At 39.3% G+C, this 25,656-nt stretch overlaps 2 protein-coding genes across 5 annotated transcripts; one reads left to right on the top strand and one right to left on the bottom strand.

Moving 5' to 3' along the window:
* Positions 1–24,257, bottom strand: LOC116177821 (serine-rich adhesin for platelets-like). Of its 4 annotated transcripts, XM_031496943.1 has the most exons (9): positions 24,239–24,257; positions 8,879–9,178; positions 8,758–8,828; positions 8,633–8,708; positions 8,495–8,581; positions 7,040–8,443; positions 6,673–6,991; positions 6,381–6,597; positions 1–5,857 (listed from the first exon to the last, which is right to left on the bottom strand). In XM_031496943.1, exons 6-9 carry the CDS (start codon positions 8,401–8,403, stop codon positions 66–68), a joined length of 7,692 nt encoding a protein of 2,563 aa, XP_031352803.1. In that variant the 5' UTR covers positions 8,404–8,443; positions 8,495–8,581; positions 8,633–8,708; positions 8,758–8,828; positions 8,879–9,178; positions 24,239–24,257; the 3' UTR covers positions 1–65. The 4 variants fall into 4 exon arrangements, with proteins under 4 accessions (XP_031352803.1, XP_031352805.1, XP_031352802.1 ...); XM_031496945.1 differs by lacking the exon at positions 24,239–24,257 and having other exon boundaries at positions 6,673–6,988; positions 8,879–9,673; XM_031496942.1 differs by lacking the exon at positions 24,239–24,257 and having other exon boundaries at positions 8,633–8,711; positions 8,879–9,673.
* On the top strand, positions 14,342–15,462 carry LOC116177823 (juvenile hormone acid O-methyltransferase-like). The gene is made up of 2 exons (XM_031496946.1): positions 14,342–14,968; positions 15,015–15,462. Exons 1-2 carry the CDS (start codon positions 14,604–14,606, stop codon positions 15,241–15,243), a joined length of 594 nt encoding a protein of 197 aa, XP_031352806.1. The 5' UTR covers positions 14,342–14,603; the 3' UTR covers positions 15,244–15,462.
* Positions 24,258–25,656: the final 1,399 nt, after the last annotated feature.

Raw genomic sequence — 25,656 nt, forward strand, 5'->3', positions numbered from 1 at the left:
TTTTAGAAAAGTTACATTGCAAAACACTAACCTACAGACGACATTAATTAAGTGTTTCATTCTTTTCAATTGCAATCATCATTAATCTCAAAAGTCTGCTGCACATCCGAAGAATGAACACTAGCGTTAGATGAACCATCATCAACTCGGCCATTATCTTCTATTTCTTCACGGGTAGATAAATACAAGGTAGTCGCTTTGGATACACCAGCATATATCCCTCGATCTTCACCGTGACGTCTTTGTGGCTTCTGGAAATGATCTCTAAATTTTACCCAGTTCTGCGTGTGAATAACGGAATCGATGTGAGCCTTATAACTCGAACTCGTCGCCTGATAGGAGCCCTCGCGTCTCGAGTATTCCAACATCGTCCCGTACGAGCTGGCGGAGTGCTGCGAAAAGCGCTGCTGAACGAAGATCACCTGATTCAAATTGTCGCCGTAGCTCGGCTCGCTGAATTTTAGCGATTTAGAGGTCTTCTTCGGCGGTCTTCTTTTCGTTATGGCGCCCCTCGCCAAATTCTTTTTGCGCATTTTCCAAGGATTATCGTCACTCTGCGTTTCCACGTAGTTGAAAATGCTCAAGGCTCCGTACGATGAGATTCCCGTTAGGTCGTCGGACAAGTCGCTCAGGATATCGTCGGAATCTATATCGGTCGGCAAGAAATCGGTATTGTACTCAGTGGTGAATGATGCAACGATGGGAACGTTTGGTAACGTCAACAGGTTGAAGATGAGAGAAAATTGTGATAATTCCAGTTTAGGCAGTCTATTTTGGATTTCTTTGAGGGAAAGGGGTGCACTGTCAATTTCATCGTGAGGGCTCCCTTGTGCGCAGCTGCATTTTTTGTTACTCTCAAATATTGGGGAGTACGATGTGGGTCGAAGACTACCGGGTCTATGTTTTCGAGCACACGAGCAATTCTGTGAAGGAGCGCATTGTGAATCCATCGACTGCTCATTGGCCATAGGTACAGGTGATTTTAAATATTGCTCATTGCGCGTTGGTGACGTTGGTTTTGAGGGAAGATGACCAGGTCGTCGATCCATCGAAGGAGTTTGATAAGACTCATTAGACATTGGTGCAGTCGATTTCAAATACTGATCACTGCGCATCTGTGAAGTGGGTTTAAACGATACATTCACATCACGACCAGAGCGTGAATCCATTGGCATCGGTTGATATAAGTCCGATTGCTCATTGGAACCTGGAACCGTTGATTTGAAATACTGTTCGTTATGCATTGGCGAAGTTGGTCTAGAAAGCGCTTTCATCTCATTTTTGGTATGACCAGATCGTTGCCTCATCGGTTTCGTTTGACTGGAGTAGGATTGGTCATTGGAGACTGGTGATTTAGAATGCTGCTCATTGCGTTTTGGTGAAGTTACTTTGGTGTATCCACCCACGTCATTTTTGCGACCAGATTGTGGCCCCACAGAAGTTAAGTAGGGCTGCTCATTGGATTTGGAATACTGCTCATTGCGCATTTGTGAAGTTGACTTGGAGGGCACATTAACCTTACTTTTTCCACTACCAGATCGTTTAGGCATCCCTTGGGTTTGATTTAAATAAGACTGCTCATTGGACATTGGTACAGTTGATTTGAAATACTGGTCACTGCGCACTGATGAAATTGGTTTAGAAGATACTTTGACGTCGTTTTTGTATCCAGTTCGTGAATCTCTCGGATGGGATTGATATAAGTTCGACTGATCTGCTGAAGAGCCTTTGGCGTACTGCTCGTTGCGCATTGCTGAAGTTGGTTTGGAGGCGACATTAACTTTACTTTTGCTACGACCAGATCTAGGGTGCGTCGATTGGCTTTGATATAAGTTTGACTGATCGTTGGACATTCGACCCGCTGATTTGGGGTACTGTTCATTGCGCGTGGGTGAAGTTGGTTTGGAAGATTGGTTCATCTCATTTCTGTTATACCCAGAACGTGGATTCATTGAACGGTTGTTTGACTCATCATTGGACGATCGTAAAGTTGATTTGAAATACTCCCCATCACTAATTCTTGACGTTCGTTTGGAGGAACTCACTCCATTTCTGGTATCACCATAACGTGGATCCACTGCTTGGGTTTGATGTAAGTTCGACCGATCATTAGACATTGGCACAGTTGATTTGAGCTGTTCGTTGCGCATTGGTGAAGCTGATTTGGAGGATACGTGCACCTCTTGTCCGGTATAACCAGATCGATTTCGGTTAAACTCCTGATTGTGCCCTGGTAAAGTTGAACTCAAATTTTGCTCGTTGCGCATTGGAGAAGTTAGTCTTGAGGATACGTTCCCGTCATTTCCTGTATAACCAGATCTTGAATCAATTGGTTGGGCTTGATTGCGGTTAGACTGCTGATTGGACCCTGGCAGATTAGAATTCAAGTACTGCTCATTGCGCATTGGTGAAGTTGATCTTGAAGATGTATTCAGTTCATTTCCGGTATAACCAGATCGTGGATCAATCAGTTGGTTTTGATTTCGGTTAGATTGCTGATTGGACCCTGGCAAAATCGAACTTATATACGGCTCATTCCGCAATGGTGACGTTGGACTTGAGGATAAATTGCTCACATTTCCGGTATAACCAGATCGTGGATCCATATGTTGGGTTTGGTTTCGGTTAGATTGCTGATTGGACGCTGGCAAAGTCGAGCTTAAATACGGCTCATTGCGAAATGGTGACGTAGGACTCGAGGATACATTGTCCACATTTCCGGTATGACCAGATCGTGGATCCATCAGTTGGGTTTGATTTCGATTCGACTGCTGATTGGACCCTGGCAAAGTCGAGCTTAAATACGGCTCATTGCGGAATGGTGACGTAGGACTCGAGGATACATTGCCCACATTTCCGGTATAACCAGATCGTGGATCCATATGTTGGGTTTGGTTTCGGTTAGATTGCTGATTGGACGCTGGCAAAGTCGAGCTTAAATACGGCTCATTGCGAAATGGTGACGTAGGACTCGAGGATACATTGTCCACATTTCCGGTATGACCAGATCGTGGATCCATCAGTTGGGTTTGATTTCGATTCGACTGCTGATTGGACCCTGGCAAAGTCGAGCTTAAATACGGCTCATTGCGGAATGGTGACGTAGGACTCGAGGATACATTGCCCACATTTCCGGTATAACCAGATCGTGGATCCATATGTTGGGTTTGGTTTCGGTTAGATTGCTGATTGGACGCTGGCAAAGTCGAGCTTAAATATGGCTCATTGCGGAGTGGTGACGTAGGACTCGAAGATACATTGCCCACATTTCCGGTATAACCAGATCGTGGATCCATCATCGGTTGGGTTTGATTTCGGATAGACTGCGGATTGAACCCTGGCAAAGTTGAACTCAGGTATTGATCATTGCTCAATGGTGACGTTGGACTCGAAGATACATTGCCGACATTTCCGGTATGACCAGATCGTGGATCCATCGGTTGGGCTTGATTTCGGTTAGACTGCTGATTGGATCCTGGCACATTGCTCAATGGTGACGTTGGATTCGAGGATAAATTGCCTACATTCCCTGTATAACCATATCGTGAATCCATTGGTTGGTTTTGATTTCGGGAAGTCTGCGGATTGAATCCTGGCAAAGTCAAATTCAAGTACTGCTCATGGCGCAATGGTGTCGTTGGATTGGAGGATACATTTCCGGTATAACCAGATCGTGAATCCGTCAGTTGGGTTTGATTTTGGTTAGACTGCGGATTGAACCCTGGCTCATTGCTCAATGGTGACGTTGGATTCGAGGATACATTGCCGACATTCCCCGTATAACCAGATCGTGAATCCATAGGTTGGGTTTGATTTCGGGAAGTCTGCGGATTGAACCCTGGCAAAGTCAAACTTAAGTATTGCTCATGGCGCAATGGTGACGTTGGACTCGAGGATAAATTGCCCACATTCCCTGTATAACCAGATCGTGAATCCATCGGTTGGGTTTGATTTTGGTTAGACTGCGGATTGAACCCTGGCTCATTGCTCAATGGTGACGTTGGATTCGAGGATACATTGCCCACATTCCCTGTATAACCAAATCGTGAATCCATGGATTGGGTTTGATTTCGGGAAGTCTGCGGACTAAACCCTGGTAAAGTCAAATTCAAGTACTGCTCATGGCGCAATGGTGTCGTTGGATTTGAGGATACATTGCCTACATTTCCGGTATAACCAGATCGTGAATCCGTCAGTTGTGTTTGATTTCGGTTAGACTGCGGATTGAATCCTGGCTCATTGCTCAATGGTGACGTTGGACTCGAGGATACATGGCCCGCATTTCCTGTATAACCAAATCGTGAATCCATGGGTTGGGTTTGATTTTGGGAAGTCTGCGGATTGAACCCTGGCAAAGTCAAACTTAAGTATTGCTCATGGCGCAATGGTGACGTTGGACTCGAGGATAAATTGCCCACATTTCCTGCATAACCAGATCGTACATCCATCGGTTGGGTTTGATTTTGGGAAGATTGCGGATTGAACCCTGGCAAAGTCAAACTCAAGTACTGCTCATTGCGCATTGGAGACGGTCTCGAGGATACATTCCCCTCATTTACTGTGTAACCAGATCGTGGATCCATTGGTTGGGTTTGATTGCGGTAAGACTGCTGATTGGACCCTGGCTGAAGAGAATTCAGATCTTGCTCATTGCGCATTGGTGACGGTCTCGAAGATACATTCCCCTCATTTCCTGTATAGTCAGATCGCGGATCGATCAATTGGGCTTGATTTCGATTAGACTGGTGATCGGGCCCTGGCAAAATCGAACTCAAATACTGCTCATAGCGCATTGGTGATGGCCTCGTGGATACATTGCCCTCATTTCCCGTGTAACCAGATCGTGAATCTATCAGTTGGGTTTGAGGCTGGTTAGGCATTGGTAGAGTAGAATTTAGGTACTGCTCATTGGGCATTGGCGAGATTAGTTTCAAGAACACATTCTCCTCATTTTGGGTATAACCAGATCGTGTATCCGTCGTCTGCGCTTGGTTTGAGTAGGGCTGATTGGCCATTGGAACAGTCGATTTGAAATACTCATTGCGGATTGGTGAGGTCGATCTGGGGGACACATTCACACCATTTCTATCACCAGATCGCGGATCCATCGCCTGCTCATTTGGTGAATTTGGTTTGTAAGACACATTCACTTCGCCTTCGGTATGAACAGTTCGTGAATCAGTCGATGGAGTTTGATTTATGCTAAATAGCTCATTGAATATTGGTGCAGTTTTTTTGATAAACTGCTCATTACGCTTTCCTGGATTTGAAGATACATTTACTTCATTTTTGGTATAAACGGATCGTGGATCCGTCGATTGGATTTCATACTCGAACTGATGATCGGTGAATGGTTGAGTTGATTTATAATACTGCTCACTGTACATTGGCGAATGTGGTGTGGAAGATATACCCATCTCACTTCTGGTTTGAGCAGGTCGTAGTTCCATCCGTTTGGTATTGTATAAGTTCGACTGCTCAGTGAACGTTAGTAAAGTTGATTTGAATACGTTCGGGTCATTAGCATCGCGTATCGAAGAATGTGATGGTTCACGTGGAAGAGCTTTCATTTCTCGGAGAGCGTCTCTTAATAACGCCTTTATTCTCTCTTCCCCAATACAATTGCATTTCTCTTTTGCTTCACTTCCCACTGTATGAAACGCAGGTGCCGATTTGGGCCTGTTTGAAGTATTTGGAGAGGTACCCATTTTGTCTAAGTATTTTTGACTCTCAACGTCTCCCATATGCGCGAATGTTGGTTGTAGCTCAATTTGCATTGACGTCGCTGTGAAGTTAATTTTATGCGATTTTCCTTGTGGTTTTTCTGGCGGCTCTTCATCTGACCTCAAGTGTGAGCCTGTAATACACACGTTATATTTAGGATCTTCAAGACTAAGCTCCATATAAAGTTAGTATAGCTAATACTGCACAACGAAATGAAACATATCACAATTTGCTTATTTTCTACACTTTGGGTACAACAACAGTTCAAAATTGAAATATTTGAGAGGATACAATTAATCCGCATTTTTTAAATTAATGATTAACACAATTTAATAATTACAATATTGTTACGAACCTTCTAGAACGTTATCGAGGCACAATAAAGTGGTAAAAGTAATAAAAACGGATGTGACTCATTTTTTCTATTAGATATGATATGACGACTTTCGAGAATATGCCAGAAGCTTTTTGTTTGCTATTTAAGCAAATTGAATTGTGTTTAGTGTTCATTTTTAACATCATTGTCTATGAACCGTTTTGTACGTAGTGTTAATAACATTAATAATTACTATACACAAATAAGACACGTATTAAATTTACGTTACATTGCATTTCATTGGGCCTTGTTCCATTGGCCATACTAAATCTAAACTTACTCGCCTTGCTTTTAGAGTCATCCGGGTCCGAACTTTGCAAAGCACCCCTTGTATACATAAACTTATCGTAAACGTATGCTAGAATCTCATAAAATATACCGCTCCTCTTCTCTATCTCATTCAGCTTCTCCTGCGTGAATGCTCTCGAAGCACTTTCTTTCGTAGCTGGCTGCATGGCTCCTTTCTTCGGAAATTTTCCTCTTTGAGAGCCAGATGCCTAAAAAGAAACGTGACATAAAAACGCTATTATCAAAAACCGCCCGCAAAATAATAGAAATTAGTCCTACGCTACCTCTTCGTTAAACTTTTGACTCAACGGTATGTCCCGTAAGATTGGAACAGGACTTCCAGAACTAGCCATCCTTTGAAATAATAGGCAGTCCTCATCATTTAGCGGTCGCAAAACAGAATCCATTATGAAGTGGCACGGTTTCTTTGGAGCTTCCTTTGGCTTCAATTCCTCCTCCGAGATGTACTCCGTCTTTGGAGGTTTCATTTGAAACTCCTTCTGCTGTTTTGTAGTTTCGACAACAGTTTGAGTTTCACTCTCAGGTAGATCGAAAGACATAATGGGTATAGTGGCCCTCTTCTTCTTTGATGGTTTACCTCTGCTAGAAGTTTATGGTATTTTATCTCTATCCTGACCCGGTTTTACGTACCTAGCTCCTCCTGCACCACCACCTCCTCCCCCTCCTTTACCATAACCACCACCACCACCACCGCCGGATCCTGGGGACTTGAAGCACGATAGGCATCCGCCCTTTTTCTCCCTGCGCATCTGATCAGCCTGACGGCCGTCGAGTGTTTTGCAGCAACATTGGCAGTCCGTGCCTCGATCTACGCGTTCCGGATCCGTGGGTGGGCAGCGGTCCACGCGCGCCTGGTATACAGTTGTGGGGGCTTGCGCGAAAGGAAAAGTTAAGGGTTCCTCTTTTTTGGCATAGCTCGTATCGGCAGACTTTAAAAATTTAGTTAGATACATTCTCCACAGGAACGTTAGCAATTCTTGAAACTTGTCCGCTAATACGGGCGCCCCACTTTGACCCCATAACGAGTAATTGCTAGCTTCTTCCTTCTTTTCAATTTTATTGCGCTCATCTGGATCCGCATCGCGCGGTTCCTTATCGCTTTTGCCTTTCAAAAATTGGGAAGTATTGATTTCGGATACAATCGATTCGGACGTGGAAAACGTTTGCAGACGAGCTAACTTTTGATCATGATAATTTTTTATTAACGCGAGCTCTTCATCGTGAAGTGTGGTTGTGGTTGTTTCTGGAGGCAGTGTGCCTACTTTATCTTGATTTTCGGGGTTTCCCAAGAAGAATATCAGACGTAATTGGGAACTTCGGCTTAGGATAGCTTCAGCGGGCTTCCTGCGCCTTCCATTCATCTGCACCTGTGACGCCTTCAAGACTTTTATTAGCAACGACAAATCATCCGGCAACTTCCAATCTTGCTTTTCCATTCGCTCTTGGAATGTGCGTGTTTCTAGAGAGGTTACGGAACTTGAGGAGCTCGATAGTGATCTAAGAGAGGTGTGATTCTGTTGAAGCGACTGTGCAGCTTTAAACAGCGTAGAGTAAGAAAACCTCGGAGGCATGGTGTCTTCGTTCGAATGCCTGTGTTGTTTTTCTTTGACTTTCGCCTTATGGCGTTGATGCGTGTCCAGTTTCTTTTGAATTTGACTTTTCGAACGAATAATAACAATGGATGACGATTTCCTCATAAACTCGTTTCGGGTGTGAGGTGTGAGTTTTGAATTGGTTTTCGCGATGAGCTTTGGAATTCGAGAATTGTTCCGTAACTTGTACATCTGTTGCCAATCGCGAAATTCATCTTGGCGGTATTGCGTTCTCTTGGAAGATAATCTACTGGGCAAATTTTTATCTTGTTTGTGCGATGGAGCTGTACGTTTTGACAAACTTTCATGAACGGACGATAGCGAAGCTTGTCTTTGTCTGTTAAGTGCAACATCGTATTCTGATTCCGATTCTGACTCACTTTTTTTCTTTACAATTGTCATTGCAAACGCTAGCCGTTAAGTCTTGCACATGAGACCGATACTATACAGAAAATATGCAAAGGAATCTAAATATTTAATACTTTCCCCATACCTCGCTTAGTTGGTATTCCTGTTCGAAAACGTCACTGGAGCTTGAGCTGGAAGTCCTATCGGTGATCTCTTCTTGTATGGACGGGGGCTGAAAAGAATAAACTTTAGTAAAAGGTTTACAACAACATGCTCTGATTACTTTCATAAAACAAACAAATCCTTTAAGAAAGCTAGAAACGCTGCTTTTTTCCTTCTTAAGGTTGAGATATGAGTTACTACTGAAACGATAAGATGAAGTCTGGCGCATTTGCAATAGGAACAAACCTTAAAGATAGACGATTATCCTGTACAAAAACCTTATCTTCCATTATTCTGGGAAGCCTGGAGCGATTTTTCTTAAATAAAGATTAGTTACCTTCACGCACCAAACTTGTACCTTATTTACCTTCTCTTTGTTGTTGAACACAGTACCATAACTTTAATTAACGCGTAGTTTTACTATTAATTTTGAAAATGTTGAACTGACAATTTTGAAAGATCGTACGTACAACGAAACAATGGTTAGCCTACTGATTATTTATATGTACCAACATATCGACTTCATTACATCAGTGAAGGCCCAATACCTATACAAGTAGTTGTTGCTTTCCCAATCCCAAATTCCATGTCCCTCATCATCTTCTGGGATCTGCGTAGCCCTCTTTTCGTCTTCTCAGAAGGTTTCCATTGGTAGATTTTCACGTCCCTAGGGTAATTAAGCTGATGGTTGTGTTATACGAGATCCCGGATGACACGGCCATCAAAGGCAAAATCCTGGTTTTAGGACTAGCCTATATGGAGGGAACTCCATTGGAGCAACGGGACCCAGTTCAGTTGGGACAGATGAAGTTCAATTCCTCGTTATCGACCTCCAAGGGACGTCGGGATTACTACCGATTCCCTCACCGATCGAGAAATTTGACTCGTGTGGTGGTTATTGTCCCCAACCAAGGATCGAAACCGTCGGAATCATTAGGGGAGGGAGGAACCTTCTTTAAGAGCAATTTGCAGCACAGTAAAGTCAACTGTAAATCAGACAGCCAGCTGTGTGCTCCTTAGGTTTACAGAGGTCTGGGCCAGGTGGAGGTCAACGATGTACCCTAAGACTTCGAATCGAGTCTGATCTATTCCAGGAGTCTCGTAGTTCTAAAGCTGAATTTATAGTTCCGTACTCGCAACGCCGTACCGTAACGTTTAGAATTAAACCCTACTTATTGCGTGTGAACATTTATAGTTCGCGTTAACGTTGCGTTAGAACGGTTACGGTACGTAGAAAATGCCCAAATCTTATTTCTTACGGTAAATCGTGCTAACGCGTTTGTCGTCGGCAGTACTCGGATAATTCAAACAGTTGAGTTTATCCTGACGTTCGTTTCGTTTATTTACAATAATTATTGACACTTTGTTGGTTATTATTATTTTGAAATGCGCGTTACTCTTACTGACAGATGACATAAGTTCGTGGCGCAAGATCATCTCTTACCACTACGGTAACTATAAATCGTATAATTTTCGTTAACGTAAGATTTTACGGTTCCGTTCTTACGTTCTTACGGCTACGGAACTATAAATCCGGCTTAATACTTCAGCTGACCGCAGAGCAATTATTGGGAAAATTGTTTTAGGGTTAAACTATGTACAAAAAAATTGGGAACGCTCTTGTAGTCCCCGAGTTTAAAAGACAAAGCATCCCTTTTTTTACTTGTTTATTTAATTAATCAATTACGGTGATCGGATTTGTCATATTGTTTTGTTATCAAAAGAAGTTACTAAATGCGGATTTTCAAAAAGATGGGATGAATTTTAGTTGGTAATAACAAACTGTGAATTTTAGATTATCATTATGCGGGTCACTCTGTAATTGGGCACATGCCTGTTGAGGGCCCAGAACAAGAGAGGGATAATAAATAAATAAATAAATAAATAGAGATTAATTCTTGCCGCACCCCACCACCATAAAATACAATAACAATTGAAAATAAGCGTTCCGGACCAACTGTATCTTAAAGAAAATTTTATTCTAAACAAGTTCGCTATTCATTCTTTCCCTCAGAGCAATAGTTAACGAGATATTCGAAGTCAAATGCGTTTCCGGTCAGGGGAACTATGATTTTCGGATTCAGCGGATTTTTTTAAATAGGTTACGCTTGGTTTCGTTGAGTGAAATTACAACATCCAGTTTATACTACTTTTAAAGCTAATTTGACTGGACTATAACTAGCCACCCAAAATATAGCGCAATGAAACGTTTTGCACCTTAGACCTAAACGCTTTCGTCTAACAATTTATTTAAATGACGGCATGCTAATTCAAGTATACTACGAAACGAATTGTTCGCATACGCTTTAAGAGGTCACACCGTTCACGGTTGAAAATCAATCCGCCGGCCATTAGTTTTCGCTACACGACGAAGTTCCCTTGTTGCATAAAAAACGTCTCTTATTATAGGTTTTGTTCAAAAAGGCAAAAAATTCGACAAAGATGATGGCACAATTTTCGATTGCGCGGCTAATGATTCTTTTATATAACTATGCGGTTCGAAATTTTGATTACCTAACAATGAAATTTCACGTGATCTCAAAAATCGCGTACACAACTCACAAGATTCGCCTTGAAACCTTGGCAAAGAATTTCGTGTTACGCGGTCTATACATTTCCGCGCTTACGTTACGTAGGTTGGCCTCGAACGTTTGATTCAGACCAAAGGTTTGGCTAAGAATCTCATTCCCCACCAAATTTTTACTTACGTACTCGCCTAGTGGAATGGCCTCAACGAAACCGAAGCGTTCACTCTCTTTTTACAACCCGCGCGTTAGTAACAGCGTATTGCATTCGGGAATTCAGGTAAAAAATGACCGCCCACTTTTTTGCCGGAAATACACGTTTTGAAGTACCCAGGAATGCGACGCAAATAAAATTCCGATGATGTCGGTTTGTCGGTTCGTCCGTACTCTCATTACCGGCTAAACGGCTGAGCCAATAGAAACCAGATTTGGTACACATATTCTTAGACATAAAAGGGCAGAATCGCGCATGCGAAAGTGTGCGGATGTTATCTGTGCTAGCCACAGAAAATTTTATTCCATATCCTCATTAGCTGGCCATAAAAAAATTAAATTTTTGATATTTTTTTTCTAATTTAAAACGCATTCACAAATAATTTTAATAACAATATTCAAAGTAAATAAAAAATCTCTTCTAGCTTGAAAGAATTGTTGAAAGTTCCCATAATGCAACTTGCATTCTCTCTTTGAATTGCAATACTAATTTTCTGTTTTAAGAATAGTGTTGAACGACTGTCGTAGGTTTTAAGATAGCTTCAATGAATGATATTGCTTCATCACACCATGGTCCAAGAGTTTCGACGGCAAAGGTCCGTATATTTGTTTAGTTTTCTTTTAGCAGCTTGTTTTGCAATTGTACCAGCTTCTTTGGAAGAGGAGTGAATATATGATGGTGCAAGAGTGTCTGGTACTGTAGCATCCCAGATCAGGATTTTTCCTTTACTCCATGGAATAAGAGTTAAACCATCTACTCGTCTACCATCACTTCTACAGAGACCTGGGGGTTCTAAAATAGAAGGAATGTTGGCGGATTACAGACTTTGGCATATAATATTATTTAATTCATTATGTCTTGCGTGTCTTCCGTTGCTTTTCTTACAACTAAGTCCATGAATCCCATTCCTAGATACTGGTGCACCGCAGATGCATTGGCGTTCACGGCAAATGTCACATCCTATCCTCAGGGCAATTGAGATTCTGAAAGAGTTATTATCTAATAGTGTTCCTAGGCATCTAGATGGTAAAGTGTTTAGCCAAAGACTTGACTCTCTTGATTTGGAGGCTAAATGACGGGCCTTATCAGTGTCACTTATAAAAGATAACTCATTGGAAATTCGTTTAGTAGAAATTATATCCCAATTCTTCTGTTTATAAGGAATGGTAGGTGTGCTACTCTCAGATATATTCCAACAATCCAGAGCTTCGTTGTAAAGGGCAATTTCAGCTTCATCGCGGTTATTAAGAAGCAGGTTGATGAGAGCCTTATTTGCATTTACTGAACTAAGAAAGACTGGAAGGATGATATCGGAACATCTTCGAATTCCAAATGCCTCCTTGGGATACGGGGAGAGAAGCCTTTATCCACTGTTCGGGTGAAAGATTGCAGTTGAAAATATGTTCCATTGCATTTTATATTTGTGCATCAAAACTATTTGTAATATCTGTTAAAGAAAACAGGTCACTGGTCCTAAGTAGATACGTTAACTTAGGTATTGCGAAGCAATTTTTAAGTAAGAAGTATCCGACGTGTAACGATAGTCGATTTAAATTCGTGCAGTGTCATAATGTCATCAAGTTTCTTGGAGAAAAGGTTTGCGTTATTGCGGGCGAGAGGACATCCAAGTAATTCAAGGTTTTCGTTAATAACCTTAATACCAGGCGACAGTTGGTTTAAATTAGTAACTATTGAATCCTTGTCCGGGTTATCTTCGTAGAGAGTGTTTGACTTTAGCTTTTATATACCTACACTGTGCCTTCCTGTGATGCTGTTAAAATAATTTATGGCGGAAAACTTGTATCAGAAGCTGATATGTTAGAAATCCGTTGGGCAAACTATTTTCTGTTTTTACTTTTTTGCGTTCCTGTGATACTGATACAACAATTTGTAGAAGGAAACATATCAGGAACACAAAATATGGTGGAGGTGTTTGAAAATATTTGTATTGTTGCAGACGTTGTTTTGGTTTCAGCGCCTTCAATAAGGTTGAACTACTAATTATCTGGTGGGCCACAAAATGTTCACATCTAATTCAACAATTCAGTTGGTTTTTTGTCATTAAGATCCAGTTTAATAAAAAAGAAGTGAAGTTCCTGAAGCTGTCAGAGTGTGTAAGTGCGGCTGAATATCCCAAAATGTTTGCGACCAGGTTTATTAGACTATCGAAAAACTGTAAGTAATTAAGAGTTCTTTATTTTATTGTGTGTCGAACACTTGCGTGCGTGGCATGTGTAAAAACAGGCTTTAAATGCCTTTCTTTCTTATAGCATTGTTGTATTACTTGCTTTTATGTGTTGCAAAATAACTTTTTGTCTTTGTCAATTAATTAGTCGAACCCAAAGTGCGGCCCAGATAGAGTTTTCATGTCAAGATTTTTTATTGTTGCCCAAGAATTGCCAGATGTTAAAATTGGTTTAATTAATTCTTTGAAATTGTCGATAGTTGATTGACGCCATTGTGTCAACATTAGGATTTTTCTTTATAGCGAATGCCGGACGTGTGCAAGGAAAAATTCTAAAATTCTAAATTTAAATGTTGAAAGTGTTTTGCGGGTGGCTTTGGCACTTTCAGCTTGCAGTACGTACGACGCTAGCCTGGTGGCTTCTATTCCTAAGAGGATGAAAAGCCCTTGGAAGATAGAAATGAAGAAGAAGTTTAGAGCAAAACTTCGTGTAGATAAACACAGAAATAGCAGTCATGATGGAGGGAGAGTAGACAAACATTTGGGCATTACTGCTATAATGATTGCATGAGGCAAGGTGAGGCACTTCTTTTTCCAATAGTCCAGTATCCTGGTTTGTTGATCAAAATCAAAACATCAACGTTGGGCGATGGGCGGAAACCTCTCTTCTGCGCTGATTGGATGGTAAACACTTGCGAGACTCTTTTGATGATACTCAGCATCGACGACGACTAAGTCATTGTTTAATTTGGGCAAGTGACTGATGGCGTTCTTCTATTTTCTTTCCCCGCTCTCCACACATCCTCGCCTTTTCGATTATTTTATTAGCCATTTCGAGTAGAGTAACTTGAATCGGTAAACAACAATCACTAGGACTTTAGTTTAAAAACCTACAAAATACACCGAAAGAATTAGAGTCTTATAGCTAACATTTCGGAAGTCCACGCTTTGAAGAAGATTAGCCAATAGGTTACTGTATCTCTATTTTGTAATGTGTAAGGCGAAAGAACCAAAGGTGATGGCGGATTTTATTAACTTACGCATGAGGACCATCATAATTTCGCTGCTAGGTCAAAGTTCGCACTGATACGCTATCAGTACCTAAGTAAACATTTACCCCGATACTGCGTATGGCAAACCAGTTCGTAATCTAATCATAAATCCAAGAATGAAGTATCCAGCATGGTTTATGAGGTTTAATTTTCAGACACAACGCGAGTTTTTATACATGAAAAGAAAGTACCTTAGTTGCCTTAACTTTAAAGAAGATTGCCAAGTGTTGGACATCGGATGCGGCCCAGGTGACATAACAAGGTATGGACTATTGCCACTACTACCAAAAACTGCAAAGAAGCTGGTGGGCATCGACTTGTCTTCTCAAATGGTTGACTTTGCGAAGAAGTTCCATCAGGACGATGACAGGGTGTCATTTCAACAGTTAGATATCTGCACCGACAGCATTCCCCCTCATTTCCATAATTGTTTTGATCACGCGTTTTCCTTTTATTGTCTGCATTATGTACCAGATCTTCGGTAAGTGTTGTTTCCACGTTACCGTAGCTAATTCTGTAGATTTTAGAAAAGCGATTGCAAACATTCATCGAATGTTAAAGCCAAAGGGAGACTTTTTTGCGAACCTATTTTCCTATAACTATTTGTTCGACATTTACGAACAACTTTCGACAGTAGAAAAATGGAAACCATACGTCCATGACTACAAACGCAAAATGAATCAATTTCAAAATACTGTAAATTTTAAGGAATATTTTCAAAACACTTTAAGCAATGGTGGTTTTAACGTTAGGTAGGTACTGTACTGAGGAGAGAAAGGTAATGGTTTACAGCAGAGAGACCATTTTGAGGGTGCGTTTGACCACTATTTCTCTGTATGATTGGCTTAACTATGACCATTATAGGCACTATGAAGGCAGTTAATTACCTTAATGTACCTAAGTACTTAGAAGATGAGTTTGTCTATGATCAGTATAACATAGTTAGAAACGCTGATAAAGTTTTTATTGATGAATATGGAGAAGAACAGGTTCATTGGCAATATACATTACTCATTGTAAACGCTAGTACGGTCACTGGTCCTAAGTAGATACGTTAACTTAGGCTTTGCGAAGTAATTTTTAAGTAAGGAGTATCCGACGTGTAACGATAGTCGATTTAAATTCGTGCAGAGTGTCATAATGTCATCAAGTTTCTTGGAAAAAGGTTTGCGTTATTGCGGGCGAGAGGACATCCAAGTAATTCACGGTTAGCGATAAGACCAATTTTATCGCATTCATGTATTATTTTTTCAAAGTCAGATAATAAAGTGTTTGAGTCTCCTCCTATAGTGTTCCATCATCCAAAAACCAAACATTAAGCTCATATTCAAGGGAGCTGATGATTATTTCCTGAATTACTAGACTAAATATCATTGGGCCGCATGGATCTCCTTGTCGTGCACCTACCTCAGAATGGATAATGTATTGTCCAAAAGAAAGATTAGATGGAGTTCCATAACATTGAACAAAAAAAGGATATAGGTAACGAAGAGACGATTTTCTTTACTACTGAAAGTATTTCAACCGGACCCACTGAGTTAAAGGCATTTCTGACATCGATCTTTAAGAGTACTTTGTTTGATTTTGAATTTAAATGGATGAAAGATCTAACTGAATGTACTGCTGCTTCGCATCCTCCTTTGGTATTTACCCCTATTTGTCGGCTAGCTGCGTTGTCATTTGAAGGCGCTGTCAAATCACGTAGATGTTGAGGACGGAGTGAGTCTAGTCCCTGGTGCGAATGACTTGATGGCTGAAGTTATTTCCTTAACATTGGTTTGGTGAGCAAGGAGTTGGTCATCCAAAGATAAGAGTTGGTTTTATTTTGTTTTCGGTTGCTGAAGGATGCTTCGCCAACAGAATTGCTTCATTAATGGGAGCTATTTGGTCCAAAGAAGAAAGCAATTTGACAGCACCCCTGATGTCACCATCTGAGACAAATGTCATATTTTAAAAAAAATTCAAATGGCACCCCCCTAAACAAATTATACCTCTGGGTAGCCAATACTATAAATTTTGCACTGATACAAAGAAAACCACTCATTCCATAAGAAAATTTCAGAGAAAAACCAAGTCGAAACGCCAATTTGTAAAAAACCTTATTTTCCTAGCCCAAGTGTGCCATGATGAAACAAAAGATCTCTCATAATTAACAGTATAAAGTGTCGACAGTGTATGATTGTTTTTTAACGTCCTTAATTGTGAGAGTTGAACATCTTTTGTTTCATCATGGCACACTTGGGCTGGGAAAATAAGGTTTTTTTTTACAAATTGACGTTTCGACTTGGTTTTTCTCTGAAATTTTCTTATGGAATGAGTGGTTTTCTTTGTATCAGTGGAAAATTTGTAGTGTTGACTACCCAGTGGTATAATTGTTTAGAGGGGTGCCATTTGAGAGTTTTTCAAAATATGACATTTGACGAAGATCAATCAAAAATTTAAGTTTTTTTGAAAAAGTACCTAAGTACAAAAATTATGTGACTGTGGAAGAGGTCTTAACCTGTGCCTCAGTCCAAAACTTAGCAGCCCGCGCGATTTAGTTTCTCTCAAAAAATGTCAAATTTTGACGAAAAAAGGTTATAACAGCGAAATCGGTCAAGTTAGGGGTGTAACATGGTACATAAAAAAATAAGTATTTTTCAAGTACGTTCCAAATCAGTAATAAAATATGAGGTGTTCTATTGCAAAAAGGCAAGTTCGATACGCCACTGGAATACAGCACGCTCTTGGTGAACAAACATATTTTAGAAATATGGCGACGATAAATATATACAATTTTGCTCTAAGACTTTTTTCGGTATCTTGTATGGTAAAGGAATTATGATCCGAGTGGTCTTAGGTGCTACGCCCTGTACAGATGTACCGTCACATTAGGCAACTGGTTTACAAGAGTGTTTAAAGTGTAGCATATACAACCGCAAGAACCTTGCACCAGAAAGATAAATAATTAAAAACTAAAAAGGGATTGAATGCAAGTGAATGGAAAATGGGAAACAGTAGCTTTTTGCTCAGTGGGACATTCGAGATGACCCCTGAAGGTTTATACATCAGACCATGCATGCAAAACTAGGACAATACGTAATGGGATAAGTACATTCGCTGTAGTAGTTTCGTAAGTATCAGGTGTATCAGGAATGCAAAACATTTCACCCTTGTCAAATTTGGCCAATTTTCTCATTCTGATACAGCATCCTAAGCTCATTGTTAACGAGACCTTCGGCTTTTCATTGAGACCATTATCAGCACGTCGTCGCAAGGTTCGGTGGAAAAATTCAATTGGAAAACTACTCATTCATTATTATTTTGTTCGACATTATCCTTGTCCCGGGCCTCGATTACTACGACGGCGATTTTCTTTTTCAATGCGATCATGATTAATCGTAGTCAAAATTAATACCGTTTGTGTCTGCTTAATATTAACCTTGCCTGTATACGTAAGGTGAAAACTGTTGCGAAGGCACCACGAATTCATAAATCACTTAACGTACTTGTCCAAATTTGTTTATTTTTCCAAGGAAGCATTTGCGTAAGCAATCTGATTATTGTAAACAGCATTCTTTTCAACACGTTTAATAATTTCATTTCCTATCGGGGACTGAAAATGGGGCTTTCTTCTCAAATGCTCCTGATCATCGGTTTTCCGTTTGCTATGTGTACATACCGCTCCCAGAAGGCTTTTATAAAATATCATTTTTAACAAACCACAATTGAATATCAGATGTTAGCATATTACTTAGTATCACTATTGCATAACAATGTAGCCGTGCCCGTAAAGGTCGTGCCGATGGTCTTTGTCTAACGTGGTCAATTCAAAAAGTAGTTCGATAAACGGATTCTAAAAGGTAGGTACATTTTTTGAATTCTAATGATAAATCATTTGCTGATTATATACGAGTTTAAAAATACCTACATTAGTGAAACTGCGGGCATTTTTGATTAATGGAAGTATAGTCCCATTGACTTGAACAGTAGCTGTTAGCTGGTAGGTCGGAAAGTTGTTTTGCTAAATGACTATTTAGAATCGAAGCTCTAATGTCAGTTTTCTATTATATCTCATAGGAATTTTGTAACACCCTTAAAGTAAGGTCGTAGAAAGAACCTGATGACCGCCCTGGAGTTACCTACCCTATTTCGGCGAGCGTTAATCCGGCCCTTCTGCTGGAGATATTCTTTTGGCAGAGTCGCATTCGTATCAGAGTTTTTTCCCTGGTTGTGTTTGAACGGCATTATTTTGGAAGATGTAGGTATAGGAAACTACATGTACCTGTAGACATTGCCAATTGCCAGGTGACCCATATAAGCTTCCCTGATCTGAACCTTGGTGCTCTATCCAGTGTTCAGCTCTACGCTCGCACTTCCTACTTCTTTCACTACTTTGGTATAAACGCCACCTTGGCCTCCCGCTTGTAAAGGGTAGTTACCATATTTCGTTTGATTATATTTACCTTTAAAACCAATTCCGAACCCAACTATAAGGTCTTCGCCATTCAAAAATTAATAGTAGATAATAGATTTCTTTTCACATGCAATTACGTAATCCAAAATCATCCATTTCAATCGAAAAACAAATAATAAACTGAACAACTAGCCCAGACGCATATTGTTACGTACCTAAACTACGTCAGGCGGCTTCGACACCTGCAGTATTGATAGGCCACCCTGTACGTGAATTTCAATTATTGTTAACGTTAAATGTGATTGTTTATTGGAGATTAAATGCAGTGTGGATCATATTATTTGATTTCGAAGTAGGTTTTGTTTTGTATCAGAATTATTAGTTGTTAATTTTGTTTAAATAATGACTTTGTTTATCTTTTTAATTTTATTGTAAGGTTTAATTTACATGATAAAAGATTAAGTTTATTGTTATTGTAAACGTTATCTCCTAAATGTCCTTATCGCTGCGTAAGCTACTTAGTTTCAAGACAAGCACGTTATCGTCGAAGTAAGCAGGTGTTAATTGTTTAACAGACGCAGTATAGGAAAGAGGAGCAAAAGTGAGAAAGGGACATTGTTTTAAATAGAAGAGGGAGACGTTACTGGAGGGGCTTTTTGCTTGATGGGGGTTACTGGTTGCACAGTCAGATTTTCCGGTATTGAAGCATTTACTCAACAATACTCACATATGTCGGCTATCAAGTTTTGTAGAAAAAAGTCTAGTTGAGTTATGCTCAAGTGTGTGTTACGTTACTCGAAAAAAAGTCAATTTTGCAAGTCGCGTTTAAGCGGAAGCATGTTTTACGTTTACGAAGAAGTGTCCCAATCGAGGTCCCCATACCTGTTACAGGGAATTTTGTCCACCATCAAAGAGCCAATACTGGCTAAACTATCAAATTAAAAAGTGATAGGTATAGGTTATTCGCAATTTCGATTAACTGTAAATCACGTACTTAGTGTGTAATAATAATGACCAATAAACGCTTGCAGCTTAAAAATACACAATACTTCAAAAGATTTAAAGATGTGCACATTGTAATTTTGCAACAAACCTTCAACATATTCTGAAATGACATCTCTTGAGATACAAGTCTTCAAACGATTTAAAATGTGCACAGTGTGATTATACACAAAACTACTGTATGCGGCAAGTAAGAAGGGGAAGATGCGCCACGGGACCAGTCCTTCTGTACCCTCTAAATAAGTCACCAATTATCTGCGCACATCCCTCTATAGCTCTATAGGCATAGTAAATAACGTCCAACATACTGGTTCTTTTATTTACTTAAAAATGAAATTCAAAATCCAAGAGTTTATCGACAAAAAAATTAAGTAGGCATATTTTAACTCGCAACACTTTTTAATATTTAAAATGTGCACAGTGTGATTTTGAAACTCATCACCATTCTGTCCTGAAACGACACCCCATTAAAGTATTTAAAATGTGCACATTGTAATGGCATTATATGGAAGTGGTAGGCAATGTCAATGTACCCATATACAGAGTGTTAATTAATGTCATGTAGCTATTTCAGGAGGGGATACAACTCGTCAAAATACAAAAAAAAATGCAAATGTATGCATGGTCTAAGACTCTAAGGCGTCATTTTGGTTACACAGGATGGAAAAGACCAACTATTTTGATATTTATTGTAGAGATTTTTCTACAAAATAATTGGTGTATCAAAATTTCATCAATTATCACAGAACATAAATGCAAAATATGAGAAACAAAACGAACCTTTGCCACCCTGTATAAAGAAAACGGCGAAAATTCCATACTGTCTCTCCAGTATTTCAATTTAGCGTTTTTTTTTCTAGTGATCGTTTGCGCTTGGTTTGCGCCCCGAATGGCTTCGTACGCGTCCCCGCCGTTTTCCAGTTATTCCGAATGCTAAATTCCATACTTTTTCCCGCTAGGAATAACTGGAAAACTCCGCGGTCGCAAACGAAGGTATTTCGAGCGCAAACATGCGCAAACCACGCTCAAACGATCACTAAAAAAACGTCAATTTTGAAAACTGGGGGGCCAGAATGGAATTTGGTATTTGGAATAACTGAAAATCGGTGGGGGCGAAAACATATACGCAGTCCAAACGCTCTGCAAAAATATTTTTTTTTGAAAATTGGGGGGCTGTTATGAATTTGTCCCCCCCCCCCACCACGCCCTAAAACAAAACAATCGTGTTCAAATAAACGCAAAACATCTGCTGTCACTAGTCCAATCTTTTTCTAGCATCAGGCAAGTAGTAGGTATTTTAAGTAATAACATTTTTTAATAAAAACTGGTAAATTATTAATTTTTTTAGGGTAAATCCTTTTTTTGAAATTAAACCACAATAGGCGTTGATTCTGAAATAATGTTTTAATTCATTACTGAACTCACCTGAACGAAATTTTATCAGTGGCGGCTCGTGAGTTTTGTACCTGATGAGGTGAGTACCGCCATTAAGTGCGCGCTTTTGAACAAGAGTTGCCCGGGACTATGTCTCCGCTACAAACGTCGTCCATGTTGCGAGACGCAACACTTTTAAGAAGGGGGCAGTGTAGCGAACATTCCAGAAACCACCCTTTATTTTAAGAGATAGAATAAAATGGATCTAGGTGTCTGGAGCCCAATTTTAAAGAGAAAAACACTGGTGCAAGCAGACTTCAGCTATCTCTAACCATCGTTTGGGCGTTAGGGGGCGTTTCTAGAATTTAGTGGATTTGCTTAATTCTCCATAACTTTCTTATTATTAAAGATAATTGATTATTGCGAAATCTTTTTTAGAGCACTTTTTTATGTAGAATCCATTGCGATACACAGTTTTTATACAGAGTGTTTGGTTTTTCGTATACGACCCTAAACTATATTTTTTCATATAGACCACCCAGTATGGGGAGCTTCTTTCCAAAGTGCCACAATGCCACAAGTCCATATTTTCCAAATTTCAAGTCAATCCTTATTATCAATCATAATAATCAAAATGATTGACATAGATTTTGTAAAATGCCGTATTTTAATATGCAACACACCCGTTAACAAAATAAAAAACATTTGGAATTTATAGTCGTTATAAAAATTGTTAAAATATTTATCCCGTCATAACTCAAAATCAATACTCAAAAATGGACTTGTTGCACTTTGAAAAGAAGCTCCTCATATATTTTGGAGTTTTTGAAAAAAGCGTAAAATTTCCTAAATTTTGATGTGCCTATCACTTATTATATTTATAGGTACTAAATATTATTTGCAATATTGCATTGTATACATTAAAATGTTTTTATTGTAGGCATCTAGGTTTCCGTGGCGAACAAAAGATGACAGCATTGATTAAAACGGCAATTTAGACCACCCTGTACAGTGTTTAGTCATTGTCTATTTTGCTCCTGCGCATGCGCAAAACCAAATTTTGAAACTGGCGTTAGATTTTCATTTATTCCAAGTGTCTATGTATCAAATTTCATTCAAATACTTTTATAAGAAAAAAAGTTTGCAATTCGGTTTATAAATGGTCGAGATGCGAAAAAGGCACTGTGAATATTGAATCGATTTGACTCAACTTTTGGCATTGCATATTATATGGCTAAGGCTATGCCCATATTGAATTTCATGCAATTCAATTCATAACGGAGATCTAAAAGCGATCGGATATTTCTAAACAAAGTTATCGTTCACACCGACAGACAAAGGAACAGATGGACAGACCAACAGACAGACGACAGACAGCAATACAACATTATAAACGATCTCTAGGATCGTTAATAAACGGCAAAAGTGTAAAATTATGGTACATGTAAAAAACGGTTTTTGGTTTTTTTACAATAACTTTTTTAGCAATAAACGCAAAAAAATACCTTCCTTGGTGCAAGCCTCGACACCATAACGAACCAAATAGCGAAAAAAGTAGAACAATAGCTCTTAAGATAAAGAACTAGTAGCGTCTCATAGAACGAGCGGACGGGCGGACGGACGGACAAAGTGGCCTAGTGACCACAATAGCGCATTTTTTTTTAATTTTTGTGGAAATGCGCTAAAAAATTGAGGGAGCATAATTATTTTAACCAAAGTTCTTCAGAGCTTGTGTTGTAGGTAGATCGGTACCCAACATTGGTCCAAAAAATGACGTTTCCATTGGAAGTGAAGAATAAAATTGTCCCAAATAACCGCATTTGACCGTACGTTCCCACTAAATCCAGTTTGCGTGATTTGGAATTCACCACCTCAAAATATCGTTTATATTTCTCGTACACAAACCCTAAATCTTAAACGGGTTTGTCCATTGAAATTTGATATTTCTTGGGACCAATTTGCGGCACACCGATTAGACCAACGAAAAGAAATTTCGGGTGAGTAGCATTTTCTTAATTCCTAAGAAACTAGGATTTTATTTAAAATTTGCGAATCTACTCCTGGCAGAGATTACGATTAATGAATGAAAGGCGTATTGTTTATTAATAAAAAAGTTATCTGAGAATTTTTTTTTGAAAAATGATACGAAGTCTCCCCACCGAAATGCACCTGCTTGTTTGTAGTAGTAGGACGAAGAGCGAGTAGGTCGACCACATCGGACTGCCGGCAGTTACATTGTTGCTATTACGTTGGAATGTCGTGTTTTCGATGAAAGTTTACGCTTTCACGTCGACGATCTTTCAATAACATTCTTTAATAAACGACTCTATTTATTTATTTTTAGTGAACGCGCGTGCAAATTATTTATGAATCACGTTCCAACCGCGCGCGCGGTGTAACCAATTGTTGTGTGTATTTACAAAAAATCAATAAAGACAAAGAATAAAATTTATTGGGACTGCTAAATTTGTGCTACCAATTTTCACACGAAGTGCATGTCCGCGAGTACAAACTTTGTACACAAACCACCTTCAGCTTTAGATGAAAAGCACGTGATGTGATGACTTTTAAATCGGTTCAAGAACGTTTATTGCAGAACGAAACAGTGTTGTAACTCGGTTTTCTCCCCTTTTTTTTTCGAAAATGGGCATGTAAGTATTACGAATTTATTATGCAACTCTAAGAATAGCAGGTAGATTCCCATGCGTAAGTTTCCAGCATTCAGGGTTAGTGGATCACTTGATTGTTGTTTATTATAGGACACCAGTTTTGATTATGAAGAGAAACTGGCACGATTCTTTTTTTAAAACAATCGCGAAAATCGCGTCCTGACTAGTTCCGCCTCTGACTTTGTTTTTAAATGTTGTAAACAGTGTTGCAATGAGCAAACAACACTGTTTCTTGTATTATGGGGATAAAATAAAAGATAAACGAAATGAATAGATAACTTGTCTTACATAAACAAAATCAATGCCGTACGTATCGCAACCGAAAACTTCCTCGTGCACCCAAACACAAACTAAGTAATTGATGGAACAAAAATTACTGGTTACTTCGCGATTAATAAAACGAATGTCGAATTCGGCCTTGACACATTCATACTCAATTGTATTTATCAATAATTTTCTTAATTTAAAATGCAGTTTCATTGCATTTAGGCCACCGTAATTACTTGCGATATCGACAAACGTCCCAGTAATTGCCGTTTAATTGGATGCAAGAATTTGGTACGACCACTAAAAGGTCGTCGAAATTATTCCACCAAAATATCAGTACCAGATTTTGTCTCGTGTAATAATGTCCACGTCACTGTCTCATAGTAAGAAGGGAACGCACAAAAAGTAGCATTCCGCTAGTTATTTTTTGAAAAATGTCAACCCATCGCGGGAAAACGATTACACGCCTCAATTGACAATATAGATTGTGGGCAATTGAAATGCGAAAATGTTTTCTAAAACAATTTTTAAATCTTTAAATTTTGTTAATTGGAAATTTGTTGTCAGGCTGCAAATTCACTTTGTGCCATGAATTAATGGTACCTAATTGTAATACAGTGCGAGTCAACTTAGGTATAGGCGACCGATAGCACCGAAGTTTTTCCATTTTCCATTAAATTTGTCCGATATGTACTTATTCTAATGCGATTAGGGGCGTTATGCGTGGGTGCACCATCCTGTTGAAACCAACCGTTTTCCAACTTTTGTTTTTTTTTTTGAATACCGAACGATCCTCGAGATCTTCACACATACATTATAATTTTTACAATACATCTTAAGGGGTTGATTCTGTCGCATCAGATCAGCATAGCTTGTAAAGCAAAGTTTTTGAATTGGCATTAGTTTTAGTTTTATTCGAGGTGCCTACATACAAAGTTTCATTTAAATATCTTAACAAATAAAAAAAACCGACTGCGCATGCGCAAATCAAATTTTTCGATTGGGCATTTGTTTTACTTTTATTCGAGGTGTCTACATACAAAATTTCATATAAATATATTAACAAATAAAAAAACTGACTGCGCATGCGCAAAACAAATTTTTTGATTCGGCGCTAGTTTTATTTTTATTCGAGGTGCTTAGATAGAAATTTCATTTCTTAATAAATAAAAAAAAATTGGGATTGCGCAAATACAAAAGTTAGAATGCGCATGCCCAATATTTTTTTTAAATCTGCATAGTTGCCTGAGGTTTAAGGAATATTTACTAACACAGAAAACCGGACATTCATATGTTCTTTGTAGTTATAAAAGAAAACCTTTTTGGAGGTTTGGGCAGTTTTTGGGCTGTAACTTTTTGGCCCGTTGGTCTACGTAGCCAAAAAACAATAGCGACCTCTTTTATATCATGAAGAACATGTGTATCAATTTTCAAAGCGATCGGGCGTTTCCACACAAAGTT

Source organism: Photinus pyralis, unplaced genomic scaffold, assembly GCF_008802855.1.
Source record: "Photinus pyralis isolate 1611_PpyrPB1 unplaced genomic scaffold, Ppyr1.3 Ppyr1.4_LG8, whole genome shotgun sequence".
NCBI classification, from domain to species: domain Eukaryota; kingdom Metazoa; phylum Arthropoda; class Insecta; order Coleoptera; family Lampyridae; genus Photinus; species Photinus pyralis.